The sequence below is a fragment of the Pseudogymnoascus verrucosus genome (assembly GCF_001662655.1).
Source record: "Pseudogymnoascus verrucosus strain UAMH 10579 unplaced genomic scaffold scaffold_53, whole genome shotgun sequence".
Taxonomy (NCBI): domain Eukaryota; kingdom Fungi; phylum Ascomycota; class Leotiomycetes; order Thelebolales; family Thelebolaceae; genus Pseudogymnoascus; species Pseudogymnoascus verrucosus.
In genome coordinates, this window is record NW_017263704.1 from 152,692 (window position 1) to 173,992 (window position 21,301).

At 51.7% G+C, this 21,301-nt stretch overlaps 8 protein-coding genes across 8 annotated transcripts; 5 read left to right on the forward strand and 3 right to left on the reverse strand.

The window, feature by feature from the left end:
• Positions 1–158: 158 nt before the first annotated feature.
• VE01_09016 (uncharacterized protein) lies at positions 159–1,022 on the reverse strand (the record flags this gene model as incomplete). Its single annotated transcript, XM_018278433.1, has 1 exon — positions 159–1,022. One exon carries the CDS (start codon positions 1,020–1,022, stop codon positions 159–161), a length of 864 nt encoding a protein of 287 aa, XP_018126814.1.
• Positions 1,023–1,323: 301 nt separating this feature from the next.
• Positions 1,324–1,925, forward strand: VE01_09017 (uncharacterized protein; the record flags this gene model as incomplete). Its single annotated transcript, XM_018278434.2, has 1 exon — positions 1,324–1,925. Exon 1 carries the CDS (start codon positions 1,383–1,385, stop codon positions 1,923–1,925), a length of 543 nt encoding a protein of 180 aa, XP_018126813.2. The 5' UTR covers positions 1,324–1,382.
• Positions 1,926–8,005: 6,080 nt separating this feature from the next.
• Positions 8,006–10,318, forward strand: VE01_09018 (uncharacterized protein). The gene is made up of 3 exons (XM_018278435.2): positions 8,006–8,140; positions 8,220–8,807; positions 8,867–10,318. The coding sequence occupies exons 1-3, from the start codon at positions 8,137–8,139 to the stop codon at positions 10,141–10,143; spliced, it is 1,869 nt and encodes a 622-aa protein (XP_018126820.1). The 5' UTR covers positions 8,006–8,136; the 3' UTR covers positions 10,144–10,318.
• Positions 10,319–10,578: 260 nt separating this feature from the next.
• Positions 10,579–13,158, forward strand: VE01_09019 (uncharacterized protein; the record flags this gene model as incomplete). Its single annotated transcript, XM_018278436.2, has 6 exons — positions 10,579–11,055; positions 11,129–11,488; positions 11,543–12,007; positions 12,069–12,340; positions 12,399–12,938; positions 13,001–13,158. Exons 1-6 carry the CDS (start codon positions 10,790–10,792, stop codon positions 13,156–13,158), a joined length of 2,061 nt encoding a protein of 686 aa, XP_018126819.1. The 5' UTR covers positions 10,579–10,789.
• Positions 13,159–13,204: 46 nt separating this feature from the next.
• Positions 13,205–14,066, reverse strand: VE01_09020 (uncharacterized protein). Its single transcript, XM_018278437.2, has one exon. It carries the CDS (start codon positions 13,880–13,882, stop codon positions 13,301–13,303), a length of 582 nt encoding a protein of 193 aa, XP_018126784.1. The 5' UTR covers positions 13,883–14,066; the 3' UTR covers positions 13,205–13,300.
• Positions 14,067–14,198: 132 nt separating this feature from the next.
• Positions 14,199–16,011, forward strand: VE01_09021 (uncharacterized protein). Its single transcript, XM_018278438.2, has 2 exons — positions 14,199–14,580; positions 14,632–16,011. Exons 1-2 carry the CDS (start codon positions 14,296–14,298, stop codon positions 15,916–15,918), a joined length of 1,572 nt encoding a protein of 523 aa, XP_018126785.1. The 5' UTR covers positions 14,199–14,295; the 3' UTR covers positions 15,919–16,011.
• A 313-nt stretch (positions 16,012–16,324) lies between these two features.
• On the forward strand, positions 16,325–18,422 carry VE01_09022 (uncharacterized protein). The gene is made up of 4 exons (XM_018278439.2): positions 16,325–16,796; positions 16,844–17,042; positions 17,100–17,577; positions 17,637–18,422. Exons 1-4 carry the CDS (start codon positions 16,646–16,648, stop codon positions 18,279–18,281), a joined length of 1,473 nt encoding a protein of 490 aa, XP_018126786.2. The 5' UTR covers positions 16,325–16,645; the 3' UTR covers positions 18,282–18,422.
• A 1,855-nt stretch (positions 18,423–20,277) lies between these two features.
• Positions 20,278–21,267, reverse strand: VE01_09023 (uncharacterized protein). The gene has a single exon (XM_018278440.2). The coding sequence runs from the start codon at positions 21,084–21,086 to the stop codon at positions 20,403–20,405; it is 684 nt and encodes a 227-aa protein (XP_018126787.1). The 5' UTR covers positions 21,087–21,267; the 3' UTR covers positions 20,278–20,402.
• Between the last annotated feature and the right edge of the window lie 34 nt (positions 21,268–21,301).

Here is a 21,301-nt window from a genome sequence, read left to right on the forward strand (position 1 = left end):
AATAATTTCTACACTTGAGTGCCTAAAAGTTCGTAGGGCTAGGAGGCTTGTATTAACTTTCCATTTACATCCCTTGGTTATATCAGGAGTCCACGCTTGTAATTATTCGTCACGGACAGAAGGAGAGATCAGCAGGTGGATGAACAAATGCTTCTACATTATTTAGAAGCCTCGTCCTTGAAAGCAGCGGTAGCTCCGGCTAAAATCGCATGAGGATTGATGCGGTTGGGATACAACTGCTGCATGTGCTCGTATAATTCTTCCGCACTCTTGCACGTCTTCGTCGCACTCTCGAATGCTCGGATGTATTCCTTAGTTGCCGCTATATTATATATCCCATCGACAGAACCCTCCCGTTTGTGTCCCGCGACTACCGTGTGCGGATTCAAGGACTCGATGGTCTCAATTGCTCTCAACCATTCTTCCCGTTTAGCTGTGGTGTTTGCTTCGCCGAAAAACTGGTGAACGTCGCCATAAACTACATCTCCTGCAACGACGAGATGGATGTCGGGAACGTGTAATATAGTAGTATCAACAGTGTCTGTGTGTCCTACCTCGATAGCACGGAAAGTGTGACCCTCGATCATGAATGTATCAGTCTCCATCGGCTGGGCCACCTCTTGCGGTTGAAAGATCTGGCCTCCGGGGAACATTTTGAGCCAGCGGTTATCCAAATACTCCGGGGTTAATTGGCGCTTCATATGTTCGACAGTCGCCTTGGTAGCGACAGCTTTGAGATTCGGCCACCGCTTCTTGAGAAGTGGAATTCCAAACCAATGATCACCATGGCCATGCGTAATATAGACATAAGCTAGCTCCTTGTTTGGCATGACATTTTCGATCCATTTGATGAGAGATTCCGTCTGAGAGATGGAGAGCGGTGTGTCGACGAGAACGGCTTCGCGGTCGCCATGGATCAGTGTGCAGGAGATTGGAGAGAATGCGCTCGACTCGCCCATTCGCGTGATGGCGAGCGGAAGTCTGCTTGAGACGTGAACGTCTGCACGAAGTATGGAAGTCATCTTAGGGTCAAGGAAAGTGATTGTTGGATCGAGAAGAGTGGCTTGGTGGGTGTTGCATCTTAAGTACGTGGTTTGAGATATAATATATCATCATGTATTTCACTTTCTTTACACTTCAAGCCGAGGTGGGCTTACAACTAATATCAGTAATCATCGGAGCCGAGCTTCACTCTACTATATTAGATATTGGATTGTGAGCTAAGTGAGGAGAGATTATCACTACAGGCAATTGAATCACTCGTTCGCGGGGTAGTCGCGGGGTAGCCGTGGGGTAGCTTCAGGTAGCCGGCTACGCCTAGATCAGTAATCATCGAAGCCGAGCTTGACTCCTTATATTGTATTTTGAGCTTCTAGATATAAATGAAGATGTCTGGTTTGCCAAATCAGTCGTGCTTCAAACCGATCAAACCATCTTCAAGACGCACGTCTATTTCCCACACCAAGCCTCAATCCATTACACCACGAGACGACCATCTCAAAATGCCCCGCTGGACCATTCACTACCCCGCCGGCGCCATTTCGCGCGACGACAAGGACCAAATCGCCGAAAAAGTAACCCAACTGTATACCGACCTGGGACTCCCCGCGTTCTGGGTTAACGTCTTCTTCCACGAGCACTCCGTCGGCGGCTTCTACGCTGGTGGCAAAGCCAACCACAACTCGGTCTTCTTCCACATCGATCACGCAGCTCGAAAACCACAATCCGAGGAGGCGCGCTTGATGTTCGTTGATAGGGTGGATGGGATTATGCGGCCGGTTCTGGGAGAGAAGTGCATGAAGTGGGAGTTCAACGTCTACGACCACCCTCGTGATAATTGGAGGATCAATGGCATGATTCCCCCTATGGATCACCCGGAGGTTTTGAAACAGTGGATTGAGACGAATGAGCCAGTTCCGTATTGAAAGGGAGATTACTACGTACTAGCTATAACATGGAAGACTTAAGAAAACATGTAGCTAGAAATCTCTATAGGCAATAAAAATGGCTTGTTAGAAAGCAAGCAAAGAACAGCCTCCTACCTAGGGAAAAAAGCCCATTTAGCATGTGCTTAACGTAGAACTGAATTATTTTAATTATTTTACTAAAATCACGCTGCTTGCTATACTTAATAATTATAGCATCATTATTAACTTGGTTTGTAATATTGTTACTTTTTAAAAAAAATTATACATATTTCTACTTTTATTCCTCTAAGAGAATATCATGATTAGTGAAGACCTAGGTAATTTAAGAATAGATTTTTTATATAGTAATGCAATTAATGGCCTAGATCTAAGTTCCTTCACTCTACAGCTATCATTGTTAATTTCAGACTTAGGGAAGAAGCCATTCTATTGCCTAAAGAGATCGTTCTTAGAGGAGTAAGGCCCCTGACTATGTATGAATTAATGGTAGTGTGGCTGCAGTCCCCCACGAGCGTGGGCAATGTAGACGTATGGAAGCTTACGATCTAGTGCAATCTTCTTAATCCATTCTATCAACTCGAGGGTTTGCTGCTTCGTGATCGGAGTAACAACGTGGACAGCTTCCGCCGAGGAGTACATCAGAGTCCATGAAATCGAAGACCAAACCCGGCCTTCTTGGTATTTTCCGTCAGAGCCAAGGACAATAATAGGTGGCGCGACGTAAACTGCTACTCAAAGAACAGACATATTTGTAAGAATATGCTTGACAGATGGCCTGTTTTCGAATGAGTGAGCTGTGCAAATTGAGTAGGACATAAAGGCGCATTGTTACAGTTCCACCGAAGATGTAATTACTAATGACGATACCAATAGATAGAGCCAGCGGAATGGTTGTGACTTAATTTACCCTTCTTATCCACGATTGGATTGAAAGCGGTGTTTCTCACTCTTGATTCCATTCCCCTCAAGGCGCCAAGTTAGCTCTCTGTACGCATGTAAGGGTATCGTTTCTAAATACTTCCCCCCAGCCAAACCAGGGCCAGTCAATACAGACTTACTGCATTTCCAATCTCCCCCACGATAAAAAAAGCCCTTTAGAGAGATCTACTGGTTTACGCTACAATGATTATAACGTCCTCTGAAAGAAACACATCAGCCACACCACCCACCAAGCCACATCAACACGGCACATGAACGCCACACACACAACCCCCCCCAACTCTGTACCACGCCTCCCAAAGCCATCTGCAGCCACAAAGAAACCACAAAAACAACCAAGCACCCCAAGCACCCCAAGCACCGCCTCCCAAGCTCCCAAGAAAAAGCCCGTAGAACACCACCCGCTGCATCCAGAACAAGTCACAGAACCAAGGAACTTGGCCCGCCGTTGATCCCGTCTTCTACATTGTACTTGAAAACCGTTGGCTGGGGAACTAACCACACACACACACACAGACACACGTCCAATTTCCCGATCGCCTCGTATCCGCGGGAGACCTCGGCAACGCACGTTATCTCTCCCTCCCAGGCTTACGTCTCTCTCAACAGGAATGGAGATTTTTATGGGTATGGGGTAGATAGAGATAGAGCAGATAGGAGTTCCGGCGCGCCCCTCTCGGCGCTACAAAATATCCAGTAACGGAGTTAACACTTCCCAATCGCATATTATCTCGCCGCCGCCTCCGCCACAAGTGGCGAACCGAACGGGGATGCCGAATTAATGTACGGAGATAAGGGCCCCCTCGTAGCTGTTTCAGCGCGCCTGGACCATAGGCGAGGACCGAGGGAGAAAAAAGGGCAGCTAAATCACGACTTCGGCCCACTATCTCGTGCAATGGAATTTGGCCTGCCTGACAGCTTTGCCGTGACCGCGCTCCGCGCATATTGCAATTTGGACAAGGAGACGGGGCCGGGGCGGGCGAGACAGATACGTAGGTGGGGTGGGGAGCGCAGTAGGTGGGGAGGTAGGGAGTGGGAGACCCGGAGACTCGGAGGTAAGCGCCTGGAACATGTGATGGCGGTGGGGGGGTAATCTCGTCGTCGCGCGCGCGCGGTCGCTGTCGCCGTCGCGCGGCTGGTGGTGGGTGTTGATTACTCTACAAGACGGCAGGATAGTTGCCGTGGGCGTGTTCCTTGTTCCTTAGTAAAGGCTTGATAAGATCCGATGGGGCGCGAAGAGGGACGTTCGCCCGTTCATCGTATACAAGTTCAAGTCAGTATGGTATGTGTAAGCTTTTTTTTTTTTTTTTTTTACGCCCTTTCGGTGTTTGATACTGTAAACCTCTCTGGCATTGGCACGGTACTAGCGCGTTACCGCGAAAAACTTCACTGGCTCCCTCCTTGGTAGGGGCTCGGCGTCTGATAATTGCCCATTATCACGCCCAGTAGCCTACCGCCAAACACGCCCCCCCGCCCGCCCAAGAACTTCCTATTTTAAACACAGGATGCCAATCCAATCCAGGGCTGGAAGGCGAAAAAACTCCACCCCAGCCAAGATCTTAACAATTTTTCCATAGGAATATGCCGTCCGCTTTAGAACTTGGGACACACTCACGACGGAGGATTCCAATAGTCCCTATTTCCTCCTCCTCATAGTGCCTTTTTCCAGTCGTTGGTCGCTCGCTGTGAATTGTCTTGTTCTGGTCTAACAACGCCCCCCCCCCCGACCCACTCACACCCTTCCCAACCGCCGGTCCTGCTGCAGCGCCTGCTCGTTCTGGAAGCTCGGGAACAGCGGCTGGGGGGATGGGTAGTCGAAGCGTCGTGCGCGCGCGGCGTGGTCGCAGGGATGGGGGAGGCATGGGCAATAGCGATACCAGCGAGCGGCTGCATGGTTGGTGTGTGGAGAGGAATGGGGTCGAGCTTCCCTATTCTCCCAGATGTGAAGGTGGGTAACTAGGCTTTAATGAGACGGGTTTTGTGTAGTGTAGTGTAGTTACGTGGGTTATCAAAATTGGATCAGCAGCACCACATCACAGCAGCAGGAAGGAGGAAGGAAGGAAGGAGCGCGGGATCAATAATCAATCCCCCCCCAGTTTCCCCACGTCCAGCCAGTCCAGTCTCGACCACGCGTCTCTCCTCCTCCTCCCCTTTCCCGCTACGTAGGCGCTACACCGAGAGGGAAGGTTGACATCACCCAGGAAGTCCGCGATGGATCCTGATCGATAAGCAGATTATTTACAGATGTCCGCATTGAGAAGTTGCAAAAGGAAGGGGGTGAGATGAGGCAGGCCAAGCCGCGGGGACGTGACGGCGGTGTTGGGTCCGCGCACGCGCACGCCCGGTTCAAGCCTTTTCTATGCGCGTGTTGGGGATGGAGGAGGTGTCAGTGTCAGTTTTGCCTCGTGGGCGTGGGGTGGTGGTGGATGGCCGAGGTTGTGATGCGAGACGGCATGCTTGCCGCTGCCTTGCTGGATGGATGGATTGATGGATTGCCACGCGGGTTTGCCCCGGGGAGATGTGCGGTGATCGTCACTTCATCATGTCGGCGATTGGGGGATTGGGGGATGGGGAGGAGGGTTGCATCTGGGGGCGAGGGGAGGCGATTATGGTGCGCACCACTGTTTGAGTGAAGAACGTGATGGAGAGGATAGTACATCATCGTGTCTCGCAATACTGTCATCGCCATCCCATAGCATAGCATAGCATACCCCGTACCCCGTTCTCCGTAACGCACTACTCCGGAGTACACAGCAGGATCGCATCACGTCGTCGTACATCGTACAGCCGGCGCACTCGCGCACTCGCGCACGCACAGCAGGTGTAAAGCCGACCAAACAGCGCCCGCAACGCCGAACACTTGAAGCTCGGTGCGGACATCCCACTAATCCCTATACGGCACTTACGATACCTACGATACCTAACAGCCTTAGCACGTATACCATACCGGGGACAAGTTCATCTGCATTGCATACTTGGGCACACGACCCTCCCTCCCTAAAAATGTCTCCCTATCCACCTTCCTGTTTGCAAACCCCCTGTCCTGATTGGCCCCACGGCGCAATATCAGCACCCATCTCGGTCAAACTCTCAACGGACCTAGTAGCCTAGTCCGGGTTCCCTCTCAGCCACTAGTCCCCATCAGTGCGATGGCGCGACCCACGACTCGCAGCCATTTGCGACGCCCGTAAACCCGCTGCGACGCCCCCCCGGCGCGCCCATCGCTTAAGCTTTGCTGGCAGCTCGCTAATGCAGGCGCTAGATACGGATGGGGGAGGAGATAAGCACCTTCCTATTCTGGGATGGTGCGTTAGCGGGGGGTTTTGGTGGTGGCGTCTGGTGTGGGCAGGGGTTGCCCGGCAGATCGCAACGTTGCAAGCTCGGACGTCCCCGTTGCTCCTGCCGGATTGGGGATGGCGGGGATTTGTGTGGTGGGTGCCCTGTTGGCGTTTTTGGGGGGGATGGGGGAGTCCCTGGTGTCCCTGGTGTCTTGGGTGGGAAGGACCCTCGTGGTCCCTGGTGCGGTTTGTACTGTTGTATTCTTTTGTAGTGGTGTTTGTAGTGCTAGGTATCGCTCTGGCAGTTGGAACAGGGAGGTGATGGGAAATGGGGGAAATGGGGGATGGGTTTAGGATGGGTATGGGGGAGAGTGGGAGTGGGTAGGAAGGAGAAAGAAGGGAAGGTGGTCAACCATCCTCATCATCATCATCATCATCATCAGCCAGCCAGCCCCCCCAGCTACCAATTCCCAATTGCCACAAGCCGAATCGACGAATCCCGTGATTACCATTACTGGTGGTGTTAATGGTGTTAATTCTCCGAGGGAGAGGGTAGTAGTCGAGCCGAATGGAGGAGGTATCTCTGCGCGCAGTTCTATCCCGTGCTGTACCTGAAGTCAGTTGACTGTATGACGACAATAGTAGTGAAACTGTTGGAAATTGTTGGCAATAGCATCAATTCTATCAATAGTATCAATTCTATCAATTGTATTAGTTGTATCTATCTGTATATACTGTTTTACTTACTCTACCCTATCTACTCAGCATCCCATCCTCAACACGACTCGACACTTATCTCCCTATCCATCAATCATCATCCCATCATCCATATCTCCCTCTCCCACTCCACCACCCTCCCACCACTCCTCCTCCACTCCTCCCCACTCCTCCCTCCGCCCTCCCAACCAATCACACCCCTCTCCTCGCACGTCAATCACGCTCTCGGCCTCCCCATCTCTCTCTCCCCCTTCCCACCTTCCCACCTTCCCACCTTCCGCCCTCTTGCACCTCGCACCCGCTATCTTGGCGCCACCTTGGCACCACTTTTCCCTATCTTGGCACTAACTGTGGCCCTTGGCCCATGGCAATTCCCGGTACCCTTTCTTTCTCGCCTCCCCTCAAGTCAAGCGCCGATAATCATTTCCCATCGCCTCCCATCGCACATCGCCCATCACCCATCACCACTCATCACCACCCATCCGCCACCGTCCCCCAACCCCCAATTGACCCTGAATCAATTACATCCGAGGAGCCACGGGACTGACACGGGACTGACACGAGGGAGAACTGGGGAATGTCATGTAAATGTATGCACTACTGTAATCTAACTGTACTCAACCACGTCTTCCCCAGTATCCAGTCTCTAGTATCCAATCCAGTATCCAATCCAATCCAGTAACTCAAATCATCTTCTATCTACCTACTCTATCTAGACTCTATCTAGACTCTATCTATCTAGACTCTACCAAGTACCATCATGTACTCCCACACTCCCACTCCCACTCCCACTCCCACTCCTTCCCCCATTCCCCGATTACTCGTGATTAGCTCCTTCTCCTCCCTCCCTCGTACTGTACTCCTCGTACTGTACTCCTCCTACACACAGACACGCACACGCCATCACGCTTGTCTTTACTTTCCTTCCCCATGCGATCCCCTGTCCCTTTCCCACCCCTGCCACACCCTTCTCCACCCTTGTCCTCTCTTTCCCCCCACCCCTGTCCGTCCTTACCAAATCCCTGCTCACACCTTCTAATCCCTGCTATCCTTGCTCCCCTGCTCCCCTGCTTCCGTCCAACATCCACCCACCCCCAAAAACGACCCCACCTAGTCCAATTCATCCCGACCCCCCCCCTCCCTCTCCAAGCTCCCTCCCTCCCTGGAGAAACAATAAAACCCTCGTCGCGTCTCCCGCTTCTTCTTCTTTTCCTATCTCTAACCCTTTGGCCTATTCCTAGTCGTGTGTGCGCTTCACACCAAAGGTATTCAAGATGGGTATGCATTCACCATTGCAATAAAAGGCAATCACAAGCCATGAGGATCAAGATCGCATGCTAACTCTACTCGAATGCAGCAACCAGGGAAATCGACCAGTCCATTGACGTTACCGACGAGAAGGGAATCAGAACCGACTCGATCGACCGTCATGCCATTACCAATGTCTCTGAGGAGAAGCTCGCCATCGACGACGACTATGAGAACAAGCCTACCGATGAGGAGAAGGCGACTCTGCGCCGTGTGCCCGGCTCCCTCCCCGCTGTCGCCTACCTGATCTGCGCCGTCGAGTTCTGCGAGCGTGCCTCGTACTACGGTGTCGTGGGTCTCATCAACAACTTCGTCAACCGCCCGCTGCCCAAGGGCGGTAACGGTTGGGGCGCTCCCCCCAGGGGCACCCAGCAGACCGCTGGTGCGCTCGGCATGGGTACCGTCAAGGCCAACGCCGTCAACCAGTCGTTCAACATGTTGATTTACGCTCTTCCTCTTCTCTTCGGTTACCTAGCTGATGCCCGCACTGGTCGCTTCAAGCTCATTTGCTGGGGTGTTGTTGTCTTCGGTATCTCTCACGTGCTCATGGTTGGTGCTTCTGCGAAGCCGCTCTTGGAGAGCGGAAACGCAAAGGCGCCTTACTTTATCTCGGTCTACATTCTTGCTATTGGTGGTGGTGAGTAAATTCGATTCTCGAGGATTTCTCTGGAGCGCATTTGCTAACATTTTTTTTAGCCATGTTCAAGCCGAATGTGTCTCCCCTGCTCCTCGATCAAATGCCAGACACCGTCCCCAAGGTCAAGACCCTGAAGTCGGGCGAGAGAGTCATTGTTGACCCCGAGTCCACGACCGAGAGAGTCATGCTCTGGTTTTACCTCCTCATCAACATCGGTGGATTCGTGCAGGTCGCTACTACCTACGCTGAGAAGTACATTGGCTTCTGGCTGGGCTTCCTCCTCCCGCTCATCCTCTACCTTCCTCTTCCCCTCCTCCTGTGGTACCTCAGCAAGCGCCTCGTTCTCCACCCACCGGCAGGATCTGATTTGCCCAACGTCTTCCGTGTTCTGAGTATCTGCTTCTCGCGTGGTGGATGGAAGAGAATCGGTCGCCACGGCTTCTGGGAGCCGGCAAAGCCTTCCGTCATCGCCGCCTCTGGCAGGATTATTCCTGTGCAGTGGAACGACCAGTTCGTCGAGGATGTCCGCCGTGCTTTCCAGGCCACCGGTATCTTCTGCTTCTTCCCAATCCAGTACCTTAACGACAATGGTATCGGTTCCGCGGCCAGTTTCTTGTCGACCATGTTGGTCACCAACGGTGTCCCCAACGACGTCATCAACAACTTCAACTCTCTCTCCATTATCGTTTGCGCTCCTATCCTGAACTACGGTCTCTACCCCTTCCTCCGCAAGCGCAACATCCACTTCGGCCCCATTGCCCGCATCACCACCGGTCTCGCCATGTCCTCCATGGCTGGTATCGGCTACACCGTGCTCAACTACTACGCCTACAAGCTCGGCCCGTGCGGAAAGTTCGGTTCGGACAACTGCGTTGACGCCAACGGAGTCTCCCAGGTCGCCCCCATCAGCATCTGGTACATGGCCATCCCCTTCGCCATCGGCGGTATTTCCGAGCTGTTCGTCAACGTCCCCGCCTACGGCATCGCCTACTCGCGCGCCCCCAAGAACATGAGGGGTCTCGTCTCGGCGATCAACCTCTTCAACACCGCCGTCGCCTACGCCATCGGCCTCGCCTGCTCCTCCGTCATCCGCGACCCCTACCTGACCTGGGATTTCGGCGGACCAGCCATCGTCGGCTGCGTCCTCACCGTCGTCTTCTGGTTCACCTTCAAGCACATGAACACCGAGGAGTACACCCTCTCCCAGAACGGCGATTACCACCTCACCCTCGAGGGAACCGCCAACGTCGTCGAGGAGAACTCCCAGAACAAGAGCGTCAACCAGCCCCCGGCGATTGCCGCGAACGAGGAGTTCGGCATGACCCCGAAGCAGTAGATGGGTGGGATGATGATGATGGGAAAGTTGGATTTTTTCTTTTTGGATTTAGCTTTTCGCCCGTCCTAAGACTCACTGGGTGAGGGTTGGGACTTGGGCTGTATGATAATATATAACTTACAAGATAGTTGGAAAGCAAATCTATGTGCGACTCTTTACTAAGAGATATAACTGTATATTTTGACCCTTTTTGATTGTGATTTATGCTGTGTCGTGTGTGTGATGTAACCTCATGAATCATCTACCTGTACTCCGTACATCTACCCCAAGTCCAAAAATAGGAGCTTGAGGGTTAGTGCTGGCAAAACAATTTTGGCCTCTTAGAACCTGCCTCTTCGGGACTATTTCCAACTTACTAGCCTATTATTGAAATTCAATCATACCCCACCCCCTCACATCTGAGCGCCTCCTCCATCCCAGCCCTCCGTAGTTGCCGTTATTTCCGTTCACCCCCAGCACTAAAGCCCAAATCGCTTAGTCATCACCCGCCACATCGGAGCGAACACGGCATCCCTCGGCGTCCATCGGTCCGCTCTCACATCCCCCAACACCACCGTCCACAGCATCACCACAACCTCCATCCAGCTTCCTAGCTCCCCATACATCGCACAAATAATACACTACTCTATTCCCACCCCCCGCAGTCATGGATGCTGCAAATATAAATTCCACCACGCGCCAAGCTTCCACACCTACCCCGACTGCAAGCGCGGCGCCACCCGCACCCCCTGCAGCCACCTCCGCCGCTGGTGGCTCCCCAGGCACAGCGACGAAGCGGAAACGGATTGCGTGTACATTATGTCGTGAATCGAAAGTTCGCTGTGTTGGGCCCTCTGATCGATGTGCGCGCTGCGAGAGGTTGGGGGTGGAGTGTCGGACTGATAAGGGGTTTCGGAGGTCGAATAAACGGAGGTGAGCTTTAGCTTTCTTATACCTTAGGGAGGGTTGTTTTGGGAGGTGGTAGATGGGCTAATGGGGGAATTAGTAAAGTTGAAGCGCTTGAGAGACAGGTGGAGAGGTTGTTGGAAGCTGCGGAGCAGGGGGGGGGTGCTGAGTTAAGGTCGCTGAGGGGGTCTATGGCGCCGATGGGGGGGAGTATGGGGGTTGAGGAGGGGGCGCCGGCGACACCTAGGACTATGGGCGGGGAGGAGGGTAGTGCTGTGGGAGTGAGAGGGAGGGAGAGTGAAGGGCCTGGGGAGAGAAGTGCGGGTGTACCGCGAGCTGTTGAGCGACCTGTGACGGCCGAGAGGATTGAGGGTGTCACACCCGGTCCGGAGGGTACGACAGCTCGGGTTCTTGAAGGGGTTGAGGTTAGCGCGGGTCAGATTGATTCGTTGTTCAGACTGTGAGTATACCCCCATTACAAGCGATCGTAGAGTTCAATTTTCTAACGTCCCAGGTATTTCGCGCGTTTCCACCCGTTTCTCCCCCTACTAGACCCAGCGCGGTCTCCAGACCAGTATTACGAATCTTCGACCCTGTTGTTTTGGGCGATTATAACTATTGCCGCGCGTCGACACCGCGATTACCCCCGTCTCCTAGAGAGTCTAACTGGTCCAGTATCGACTCTCCTATGGAAGACGGTGCAGATATCGGCAGCGGAACTGATGAACCTCTGGCCCGTCCAAGCGTTCATCATACTGTGCACCTGGCCGCTGCCATCAAATCGCGTATGGACTGATCCATCGTTTATGCTGAGCAACATCGCTGTTACGTCTGCAATCCAGATTGGACTCCATAGACCTGAGCATCCTAAGGAGTTTCTGGCGAGGCCGAGTAGGCAGTATGTAGATTTTGTGGTTAATGAGAGCGAGACGAGCGAGAGGATGAGGACATGGGCGGCTTGTAATATTATTAGCCAGTCGTGAGATTTCCACCTTCCTTTTTTTTTTTTGTTACGGTTTGATTTTTCTAACTGGTGGTAGGATTACGGCGGATTTCGGGCATGGGTCGGCTGGGCCTTGTTTTGACTGGGCGATTGATCAGGCGTGTGATAATGGGCTTGGAACCTTTAGCCTGCCTGATGAGATTAGGCATTGTCTTATTATTCAGCGGTTTTGCTATCGGGTTACTAAAGCGATGATGACGGGCGCGAATAGCACCGGTCTTCCACTCGAGCATGACAGGTATCTCCAACTAATGCTGCTAGAAGAGGAATTAAACGTCATCGAGCAGCAACTCGGAAGCCAACTCTCCGGTGAGTCCGCCCCCATTCCCCAGATAAAACACAACTAACCCCCGTTCCCCCCTCCCAGAAATCAACCACCTCCGCCACTGCGAAGCCCGCCTCTACCTAAACCTCTACCACTTCCTCGACTCCACCCTCACCGAGCCCCGCCGCAACGGCATCCTCAAAGCCCACCACGCCGCCAGCACCCTCATCACACGTCTCATAACCAGCCACCCCGACAGCAACGGCTGGTACGACCGCCTCCTCTACGCCCCGCTTCACACCTTCCGCCTCCTCTGCACCGCGTGCATCGTGCTCATCACAACCATCAACTCCACATACTCCGAGTACCTCGACGCTGCGGCGGGGAAATTGCTGTTTAACAGCGCGGTGTTCGCGATGCGCAGGATGTCGATTAGAGAGGGTGATGGCCCGGAGAAGGGGGCGTGTGTTATGGCGGAGATGTGGGGGGCGTGTGAGGTGGCGTATAAGAGACAGCCGGGGGAACCGAGGATTAGGATTAAGGCGAGGATGGCGGCGAGTTTGACGTATGATACTTTTTTGAGGAGGCATGTATTTAGTACCTGTCATAAGGGGGGGGTGAATGCTGCCGCTGCTGATAAGGGTATGTTGATTGCTTGTATTTTGTGGGGGATGAGTTTTGTGCTGATTTGTGTGTGTGTATAGGATTACCGACGCCAGCTGGTGGTGATGGGGGGGGAGGGGATGGGGGGGAGGCGGGGTTGATGGAGGATTGTATTATGGATTATTGGCAGGATTATCCGAATCCGAGCTATATCTGGGATGATGATTTTTCGACTAGCTTGGCTGATTTTATCACCTAGAGCTGGTATAATGTATGTATAAAAAGATACCCAAACAATAGTTCTAGTCCTATCTAGTCTCAACTAGCAATATCTACAAAAATCCGTAGTCGACACACCCAGCACAACTCTTGTATCGTCTATAGCTTCCAACCCAACACACTCACTCCTCTTTCACCTCCTCCACCCCCTTCAACCCCGCCGCCCACTCCCCAGCCGTCACCACATCCGCCTGCTTCGGAAACACCTTCTCCACCAACACCCTATGCACCTCCTCATCCCCATCAAAGCACAAATCCCTCAACACCGTAACTCCATAATCCCTATCCGCCGCCTCCCTCACCGTCGACAACACCACCCCACTCGTCGACACCCCCGCCACCACCACCCTCTGCACCCCCAAACTCCTCAACACTAGCTCCAAATCCGTGCTTGCGAACGCAGACACCCGGCGCTTCGTGACGATTATATCCCCCTCGATAGGCGCGATGGAGGGGTGCACAGCGGTGGCGTCGCTGCCTTCAATGAAGCCACCGAACGGCTTGATGCGCTCGAACATCTTGTTAAGGGGGGAGACGTCGGGGTGCTGCGGGCGGAATCCGAGTTTGATGTAGATTATGGGGATGGAGGAGGCGCGGGCGGAGGCGATGGTGGTGGCGTAGAGGGGGAGGAGGGAGGAGGCGGTGGGGACGCGGTCGAGGATGCCGTTTTGGAGGTCCATTATTAGGAGGGCGGTTTTGGACATTTTTGTTTGTGAGGGGGTGTTGATGAGGTTTGAGGGGGGGTTGGTATGTGAGAATTGTGGTGGGGGTAATGTTGGTGGTGATAGATTTGAACACTTTACTGTAAAAAATCGTTCTCTTTGAATGTCTCAATGAGAAGAACACCTTTTATATATTATATAGGTAGGGGATCGACGTGTTTTCTTCACCGAAGCTGGAATCAGGAGATAAAAGTAAAATCCGAGATCCAATCCTCAAGTGGCATGCTGGCCGGGCCGCCGAACGCCGATGGAGCGGTTTCGCTCCGACAACCATGTAAGAACCGCAAATCTTGTAAGGCGCAATACAATAAATAGAATACATACCGCCCTAAAAGTCAAAATGGTTGATTTTCAATTTACCTTGGGTTACAGATGCGCCCATAGCAAAATCAGACATGAACAATGAGCCAAAGTTGCCAGATCAATCAGATCTGCTGTCAGCGACCTCAAATGGCCCAGTTGTCGCCACAGAAGTCGAGAATGACAATGTTGCCGTTGTAGACGACCAGCCTTTTTCTATATTTTCAGAGTTTGAAAAGCGACTATATGCATGGTCTGCGTCTTTAGCTGCTTTTTCCGGTCCAGTCTCTTCTACTATCTACTATCCGGCCCTAAATCTCCTGGCAGAGGATCTTAATACCACAGCCACCAAGATAAATTTGACAATTACTACCTACCTGGTGCGACCCCTCACACGACAATTTGAAGACCTATCTAACCATGCAATATAGATCTTTCAAGGCATTGCACCGACTATTGTTGGTGGTATTTCCGACAAATACGGCCGAAGGCCTGCATTACTGACCTGCTTCGTCGTCTACATTGCCGCCAACACGGGTCTCGCGTTGCAGCACAGTTTCGCTGCCTTACTTGTCCTTCGCTGCATCCAGAGTAGTGGCTGCAGCGGTACAATTTCAATTTCCAATGGGGTAGTCTCAGACGTAGCCACGAGGGCTGAACGTGGCAGTTACGTGAGTCTGGCAGCGATGGGACAGTCGCTTGGCCCTGCACTTGGTCCCATCATCGGCGGTCTCTTGACGCACTTTCTGGGCTGGAGATCTATCTTTTGGTTCTTAGACATTTACGCCGGGGTCATGCTCTGCTCTATTCTCCTCTTCATGCCTGAAACCTGCCGCAACATCGTCGGCAACGGCTCCGTTCCCTCGCAAAAATGGAACGTCTCCCTCATGACCTACCTGACCCAGCGAAAGCTCCGCAAGAACAACGTCCCCGTGGCGCACAACACAATCCAGAACAAGAAGAGACCGAGCCTTCTCGCATCCCTCTCCATCCTCGTCGAAAAAGAGGCCTGCCTCCTCATGATATTCTGCGCCTTATACTTCGCCGGCTTCAGCATGATAACTGCCAGTCTCCCTTCCCAACTCAGCTCCACCTACAACTACAACTCCATCCAAGTCGGCCTCTGCTACATCCCCATAGGCGCCGCAGCCATCTGCGCCAAAACGGTCGTTGGCCGGGCCATCGACTGGAATTTCCGCCGCCACTGCCGCATCCAGGGCGTCGAGATCATCAAGTCCCAGCAGCAGGAGATTGATGATTTCCCAGTCGAGCGCGCCCGGCTGGAAGTCTCGGTGCCGCTGGTTATCATGGCGTGCGTGGGAGTCGTCCCGTACGGTTGGGTGATGGGACTTGAACATCCGCCGCTTGGAGCGGTTATCGTGCTTCTCTTTCTCTTCGCGTTCTCGGCATCAGGGCTGATGCAGACGATAACGGTGCTGCTGATCGACTGTCACCCCGACAGTCCCGCGGCGGTGTCGGCGGCGAATAATGTGCTGCGGTGCCTGCTTGCTGCGGGGGCTGTGGCCATTGCCGTGCCATTGTTTGACAAAATTGGGAGGGGTTTGACGGGCACGTTATTGGCACTTGTGTATGCGGTGTCCTGCCTCTTGTTGTGGGCTGTTGTGGTTAAAGGTCCGGGATGGAGGAATGAGAGAAAATTGAAGAGGGAAGCAATAGAAGAAAAGCGAGAGGAGGAAGAAGGGCGTCATGGAATATGAAAATATGTCGCGGCACAAGGTAGGAAAACTTGTAGAAGATAGACTGATATATATTTAGACGAATGAATGAATCAAAGTATCCAACTCCTTTTATTTACGTCTATTTTCATCAGAGATCATACATGTTAGCATTGATCACTACACAATTATTTTTCTGAATAGAGTCTGATCGACCATGTTTCAGCTCCCGAGAGTGGTAGTGCAGGATACTCTCCGGTGCAGGCGACGCACAGTGCTGGCAAAATCCAAATCTGTGTTCCGAAAACGAGCAATTATCGGCGCCGATCCCACGAGATCAGCGAGACCACCAAACCACATCAAATGATCCTGCGTGGGCTTCAAATCCTACGAAAGAAAATGTGGGTAAAGTTCTGAACATGCATTGGTGACTAATAATCCATGATGTCTCATTAATCCTGGAGATTTAAGCCGCGAATATTGCTTTCGAATCAGTCCCTCGGTGTTCTTGAAGCCATCGACAACAACAGCCCGGACATTTCGCGACTCGTTTTTGGAGCTTTAGATAGTTGTCTCCACCTTCGGCATCTATACCTAGCACCGCTACCCCGCGTTTTCGGTCGGTCTCCGTTATAGGGGGCACGGCGCGTGCCTCACTTCCGACTTGGCTGCAGAGGGCAATTGCGCGTAAATTCCGCAGTCGCTCCGTATAAAGAGCTGTGCCAGAAGGATTTCAAATAATTGCCTCGGAAGGAATTATTTGTTGGCAATGATGGCTACAGTTGAGAAGAACCCCGAAGCCGGCCTAACTGAGAATGACCTGGCCGAGGAAAACCAGACGGTTCATTTAAAGCCCGAGATCCAAAAACAACTTGTGCGGAAAATAGATATGAACTTAATGCCCCTAGTTTTGTGTCTATGTAAGTTAAGTTGCTCATAGTTGAGAGCGTAACTAATTGAGATTCAGATCTCCTCGCCTTCCTTGATCGGTCAAATATTGGCAATGCTCAAACAGCAGGCATGGGTAAATCCCTAGGCTTGAGTGATGGCGAATACCAATGGCTCCTCACAATCTTTTACATTCCGTATATTACATTTGAATGGCTAGCTTTGATGTGGAAGCTTATCCCGCCACATATATGGGCTTTCATAACCGTTTTTACTTGGTATGCTGCAACCCCAATTCTATTTAATCTGTCCAAAGCTCATTTAAATTTTAATAGGGGCCTTGCTTCTACCCTTCAGGCAGCGGCCTTTAACTGGTCTGGCATGATGGTTTGCAGGTTCTTTCTTGCGATAGCAGAGGCAGGTTATGCACCCGGCATCCCGTACCTCCTCTCATTTTACTATATGCGAAATGAGCTCGGCTTACGCTGCGGCATATACTTCGCTGCTGCCCCGTTAGCAACCTGCTTTGCGGGAGCTCTTGCCTATGGAATCACTTCAGGCCATGCTGCACTCGATAATTGGAGGCTGCTATTCTTGGTGGAAGGACTGCCATCAATCGCGATAGCTTTTGTCGCCTTCTATTTCATGCCAGACTCCCCTGAAAAAGCAAGGTTCTTGAACGAGGAAGAAAAAGAGGCCGCTAGGGCGCGTGCAATTCGCCAGGTTGGCCAAGAGGGCGCTACTCGAGTGGGCTCTATCAACCTCAAAGAGGTTGGATTAGCGCTCATGGATATTAGGAACTGGCTCACTGCTGTAAGCTATCCGACGTCTTGCCTGTGGTTCTTTATCCGGCAGTGCTAATTTCTGTATAGCTCATGTACTTCTCATGCAATGTCAGCTTCTCGTCGCTCCCTGTCTTCCTCCCCACAATCCTTGAGGGAATGGGCTACAAGTCAATCAATGCGCAGGGACTCTCTGCCCCGCCCTACTTCTTATCATTCCTAGTGTTAATCTCCAGCACATGGATCGCCGACAAGACACAGCAGCGTGGCCTAATGATCATTGGCCTTTCTGTGATTGGCGGAACAGGTTATATCATTCTCGCAACAGTGACTTCAACCGGAGTCCGATACTTCGCCATATTTCTCGCCGCAGCAGGAATCTTCCCTGCAATAGCTAATATCTTGCCCTGGGTTTTAAACAATCAAGGCACAGACTCAAAACGCGGCGCTGGCATGGCATTGCTAAATATTATAGGGCAATGCGGCCCGTTGTTGGGCACTCGGATTTATCCAAAATCTGAAGGTCCATTCTATACAAAAGGAATGTCAATTTGTGCTGCATTCATGTTTTTCAACGGCTTTCTGGCCCTTGTGTTGAGGACATTGCTTCAGAGACAGAATAAGAAGCTTGAGGAAGAAGAACGAGGGGTAACCCAGGCGGCCGGAGGCGATGAGAAAGAACCGACTCTTGCTATCGAAAACGAGGGAACATTTGGCTATAGATATATATTGTAGCTATAGCGAAAGGAAAATGTGTGGTGAAGCTGCTATCTGTGTGTTAGAATTGGGTTTTAAGAAATTAGAATTCTGTGGCTCAATGGGATTGGTGTAACAAGAAGCTACCAATCACAAATATCGATGAGATCCGTCAACCAATACAATGCGAGCCAATAAAAGGTGGTGAGGGAAACTTCTTATAATAGACCTGCGTGAGTACATCGATCAAAGGCGAGTGGTCGATGAGCTCGAAGCCTTTGCTCATCATACCCCGCCATTGGTCCCAGACTGTATTGACCGAAAGAATCGATCCATGCAGGAGGGCGCGGACGGCTTCGTCGATGGCTACGTGGATCTCGTCTTTTCCTGGATCTTCGACTGCCACTGCGCAACGAAAAGATGCGCATTCTTCAGCCCAAGCTGACATGAGTTTGTGGTGCACGGAGCAATTGGTTCGACTCCATACAGGTTGCGCCACAGGGTTGGATCGGACACCCTTCGTTATGAGGTATAAATTGCTTTTATATGATCGCTGGGGTGCATGAGACACCCCAGCTGTTCCGTGAGATTGAAGGCACCAGGAGCCTACATACCTGTAGCGAATCATTTTTCTCGTGGTATATTTCCGTGCTATAAGCCGGCGGTATGAATGCTCCGTTGGGCCGTCTAGGAACTTGATAGATCGGTGAACTCTTTAATCGTCAGTTAACGAAGGACGTGGCATATTTATGTTGTAAACTAGGACGATGTGGACTCGTACAGCTCCGACAATTCCCAGAAATGCCTAGTTGGTAGGGCAGCCTGGTATCCAAATGATCGTCATAAAGTCGACATTTATGCTTAACGTAGTTGCGTAGCTGCATTGGCGGGAAATACATGGTGTGGGGATGGTCCACGCCTCTACGAGCGGAGTACGACTTTCCGTATTTTCGGAAGAAACGATCAGGTGCAGATAGCCTGAAGGAAGGCACTATTAGGCTTTCTCTAGCTTGTTACCATGCCTGTAGTCTGTTTACAGACTGCGGGGTTAGCTGGTTTAGCCTGTTGACAAGGCCAGTACAGGGGTGTCGGCAGTAAAGGACTGAGAACAGCGGCCTTCCCCAGGATTAGGAAGTAATCATGCTAAGATCTGCCCAGGATGTATGTGACTCAATGCCTCGAATCTTGTTTGCGGGAATGATAACAGCCCCTGTCATGGTAGGATCTAATACGAAGACCCCAGGTGCCATACCGGAAGATATAAGAGTGCTGAATGTCCTTCAATACCTCAGCGTATTATATTCTCGGACTCAAAAAGGCAAATTAGATCTTACAAAAATTCAATAACTGCAAATACATCTTCAATTTTTACAGCTGCAATTTTCCAATTCTATTCAATGGCCATCTCGCGATTCGGTCTCACATCGGCGCTCTGCCTTGCTATACCGTGAGTATTACTTCAAATCAAATCAGCCCAGGTTTTTGACAATATACTACAGCCTATTCATCGCCCCAGTTGTCGCTCAGGCCCCCACCCCGTGCGTCACGATCACCACCACCACCGTCCCTCCCTGTGATACCCCACAAACCTGCAAACCAATGGGCTGTCCCGAAATCGCCACTCAGGTAACCCAACCTTGCGGCTGCCCCATTCCCGCTGTCACCAAAACGGTGCAGAAGCCTTGCGGCTGTCAAGGATGCCAGTCACACACCTTTGTGGTCCCAGCAACATCCTGTAGTGGCAAGCTCTGTGCAGTCGTCACGACCTCGGAATACCCAGCTTGCCCTCAGGTCACTGGTTGCGTATCACCCGACTGTATCACGATTAGTTCGATTGTCCTGGGCTGCAGTTGTACCGGCATTAGCACCGCAACGGAATGCAATGGCAAATGTCGTACAGGGTGCGCGACCGAGTACAAAGGCCTGCTAGTGCCTTGCCCGGTTTCTTCAATTCCTTCTTAGAACTTGAAGGGCGAATGTGATGAGTGGGGATGCAGGGTGGTGAAAGTTGGCAGTAAGGGGAACTGAAGCTTAAGTCTTCGCATTCTAACTTGAGCACTAAATCTAAATAAAAGGCTTTAAAAAAGGCATATTGCAAATAAAAATATGAAGAGTAGAAGCCAACACGCTATTAATCAACAGCACGTATTCCATACATATTTACTCCGCCTCGTGAAGTAATTCTCTGCCGCGCGCTACAATCATCGAATTTTTGATAACAGTTTCTTCTGATCCCTTCACCACTAACTCCCCGACAAACGCACCCAACTCCTCGCCTTTAACCAGCATGGTCCCCAACACAAACGATGCTACGCTATTCTGGAGCGATTTGCCAATCAGTATCCCACTCGGGCGAATCACAAGCGCCTCCCACACCTCTTTATGCTGCTCCGCAAACTCAATGGTTTTTGACTCTGTGACGCCCTTGGCTTTCCGCTGCTGCGGCAAGAAAAACAGCGTGCGGGTCTGATCAGGCTCGACAAATGCGCCGGAGAGGAGAATAAACCTGAACTTGGACGCCTTTCCACTTTGTGGAGCAGGTAAACGCGCCACGAAGGCATCTTGGAAGGCGAGAGGATAGCGGGTGTTGACGTCTTCGTTGAGGTCATAGGTGCCGATGGCCCAGACCATTGCGTCGGCATCGCGGATCTTCTCCCATTTTTCGTCGTCGAGGTGCTCCAAGTCACCAAAGTCGGGAACAAGGATGTTTTCAGCCTTGGAGGGTAGATCGGGGATGGGTTTCCGAGTCAGCGCGATGATCTTGGTGATTTCGTTCTGCTGGAGGAGGTGTTTTAGGATCTCCCCGCCGATGCTGCCGCTGGCGCCGGCGATAAGGACTTTCATTGCAGGGGTTGGTTTATTATTCTTAGGGTCGCGTCAATTCAACGTTGGGTCTGTGAATATTATATCTGGTATGCGGCATAACCTTTTATCTAAATTCTGGATTCTCAAGGCTGATGTTGACGCGCATACATGTTCCTTGCCGCTACTTCCAAATATAGGTATGAGATCAGATCGTTGCGGGGAATTAGGCTGCTGCAACTGTCACGCTAGTGGCG

What these genes read in the sequence shown, in the direction of transcription:
- VE01_09018 (XM_018278435.2), top strand. An exon ending in CATTCTTGCTATTGGTGGTG is followed by an intron (nt 8,808 to 8,866) that starts GTGAGTAAATTC and finishes CATTTTTTTTAG; the next exon opens with CCATGTTCAAGCCGAATGTG.
- VE01_09020 (XM_018278437.2), bottom strand. Translation starts at nt 13,882, where the DNA reads ATGTCCAAAACCGCCCTCCTAATAATGGACCTCCAAAACGGCATCCTC.
- VE01_09021 (XM_018278438.2), top strand. Translation starts at nt 14,296, where the DNA reads ATGAACAATGAGCCAAAGTTGCCAGATCAATCAGATCTGCTGTCAGCG. An exon ending in TGACAATTACTACCTACCTG is followed by an intron (nt 14,581 to 14,631) that starts GTGCGACCCCTC and finishes CATGCAATATAG; the next exon opens with ATCTTTCAAGGCATTGCACC.
- VE01_09022 (XM_018278439.2), top strand. Translation starts at nt 16,646, where the DNA reads ATGATGGCTACAGTTGAGAAGAACCCCGAAGCCGGCCTAACTGAGAAT. An exon ending in GCCCCTAGTTTTGTGTCTAT is followed by an intron (nt 16,797 to 16,843) that starts GTAAGTTAAGTT and finishes ATTGAGATTCAG; the next exon opens with ATCTCCTCGCCTTCCTTGAT. An exon ending in TTAGGAACTGGCTCACTGCT is followed by an intron (nt 17,578 to 17,636) that starts GTAAGCTATCCG and finishes ATTTCTGTATAG; the next exon opens with CTCATGTACTTCTCATGCAA.
- VE01_09023 (XM_018278440.2), bottom strand. Translation starts at nt 21,086, where the DNA reads ATGAAAGTCCTTATCGCCGGCGCCAGCGGCAGCATCGGCGGGGAGATC.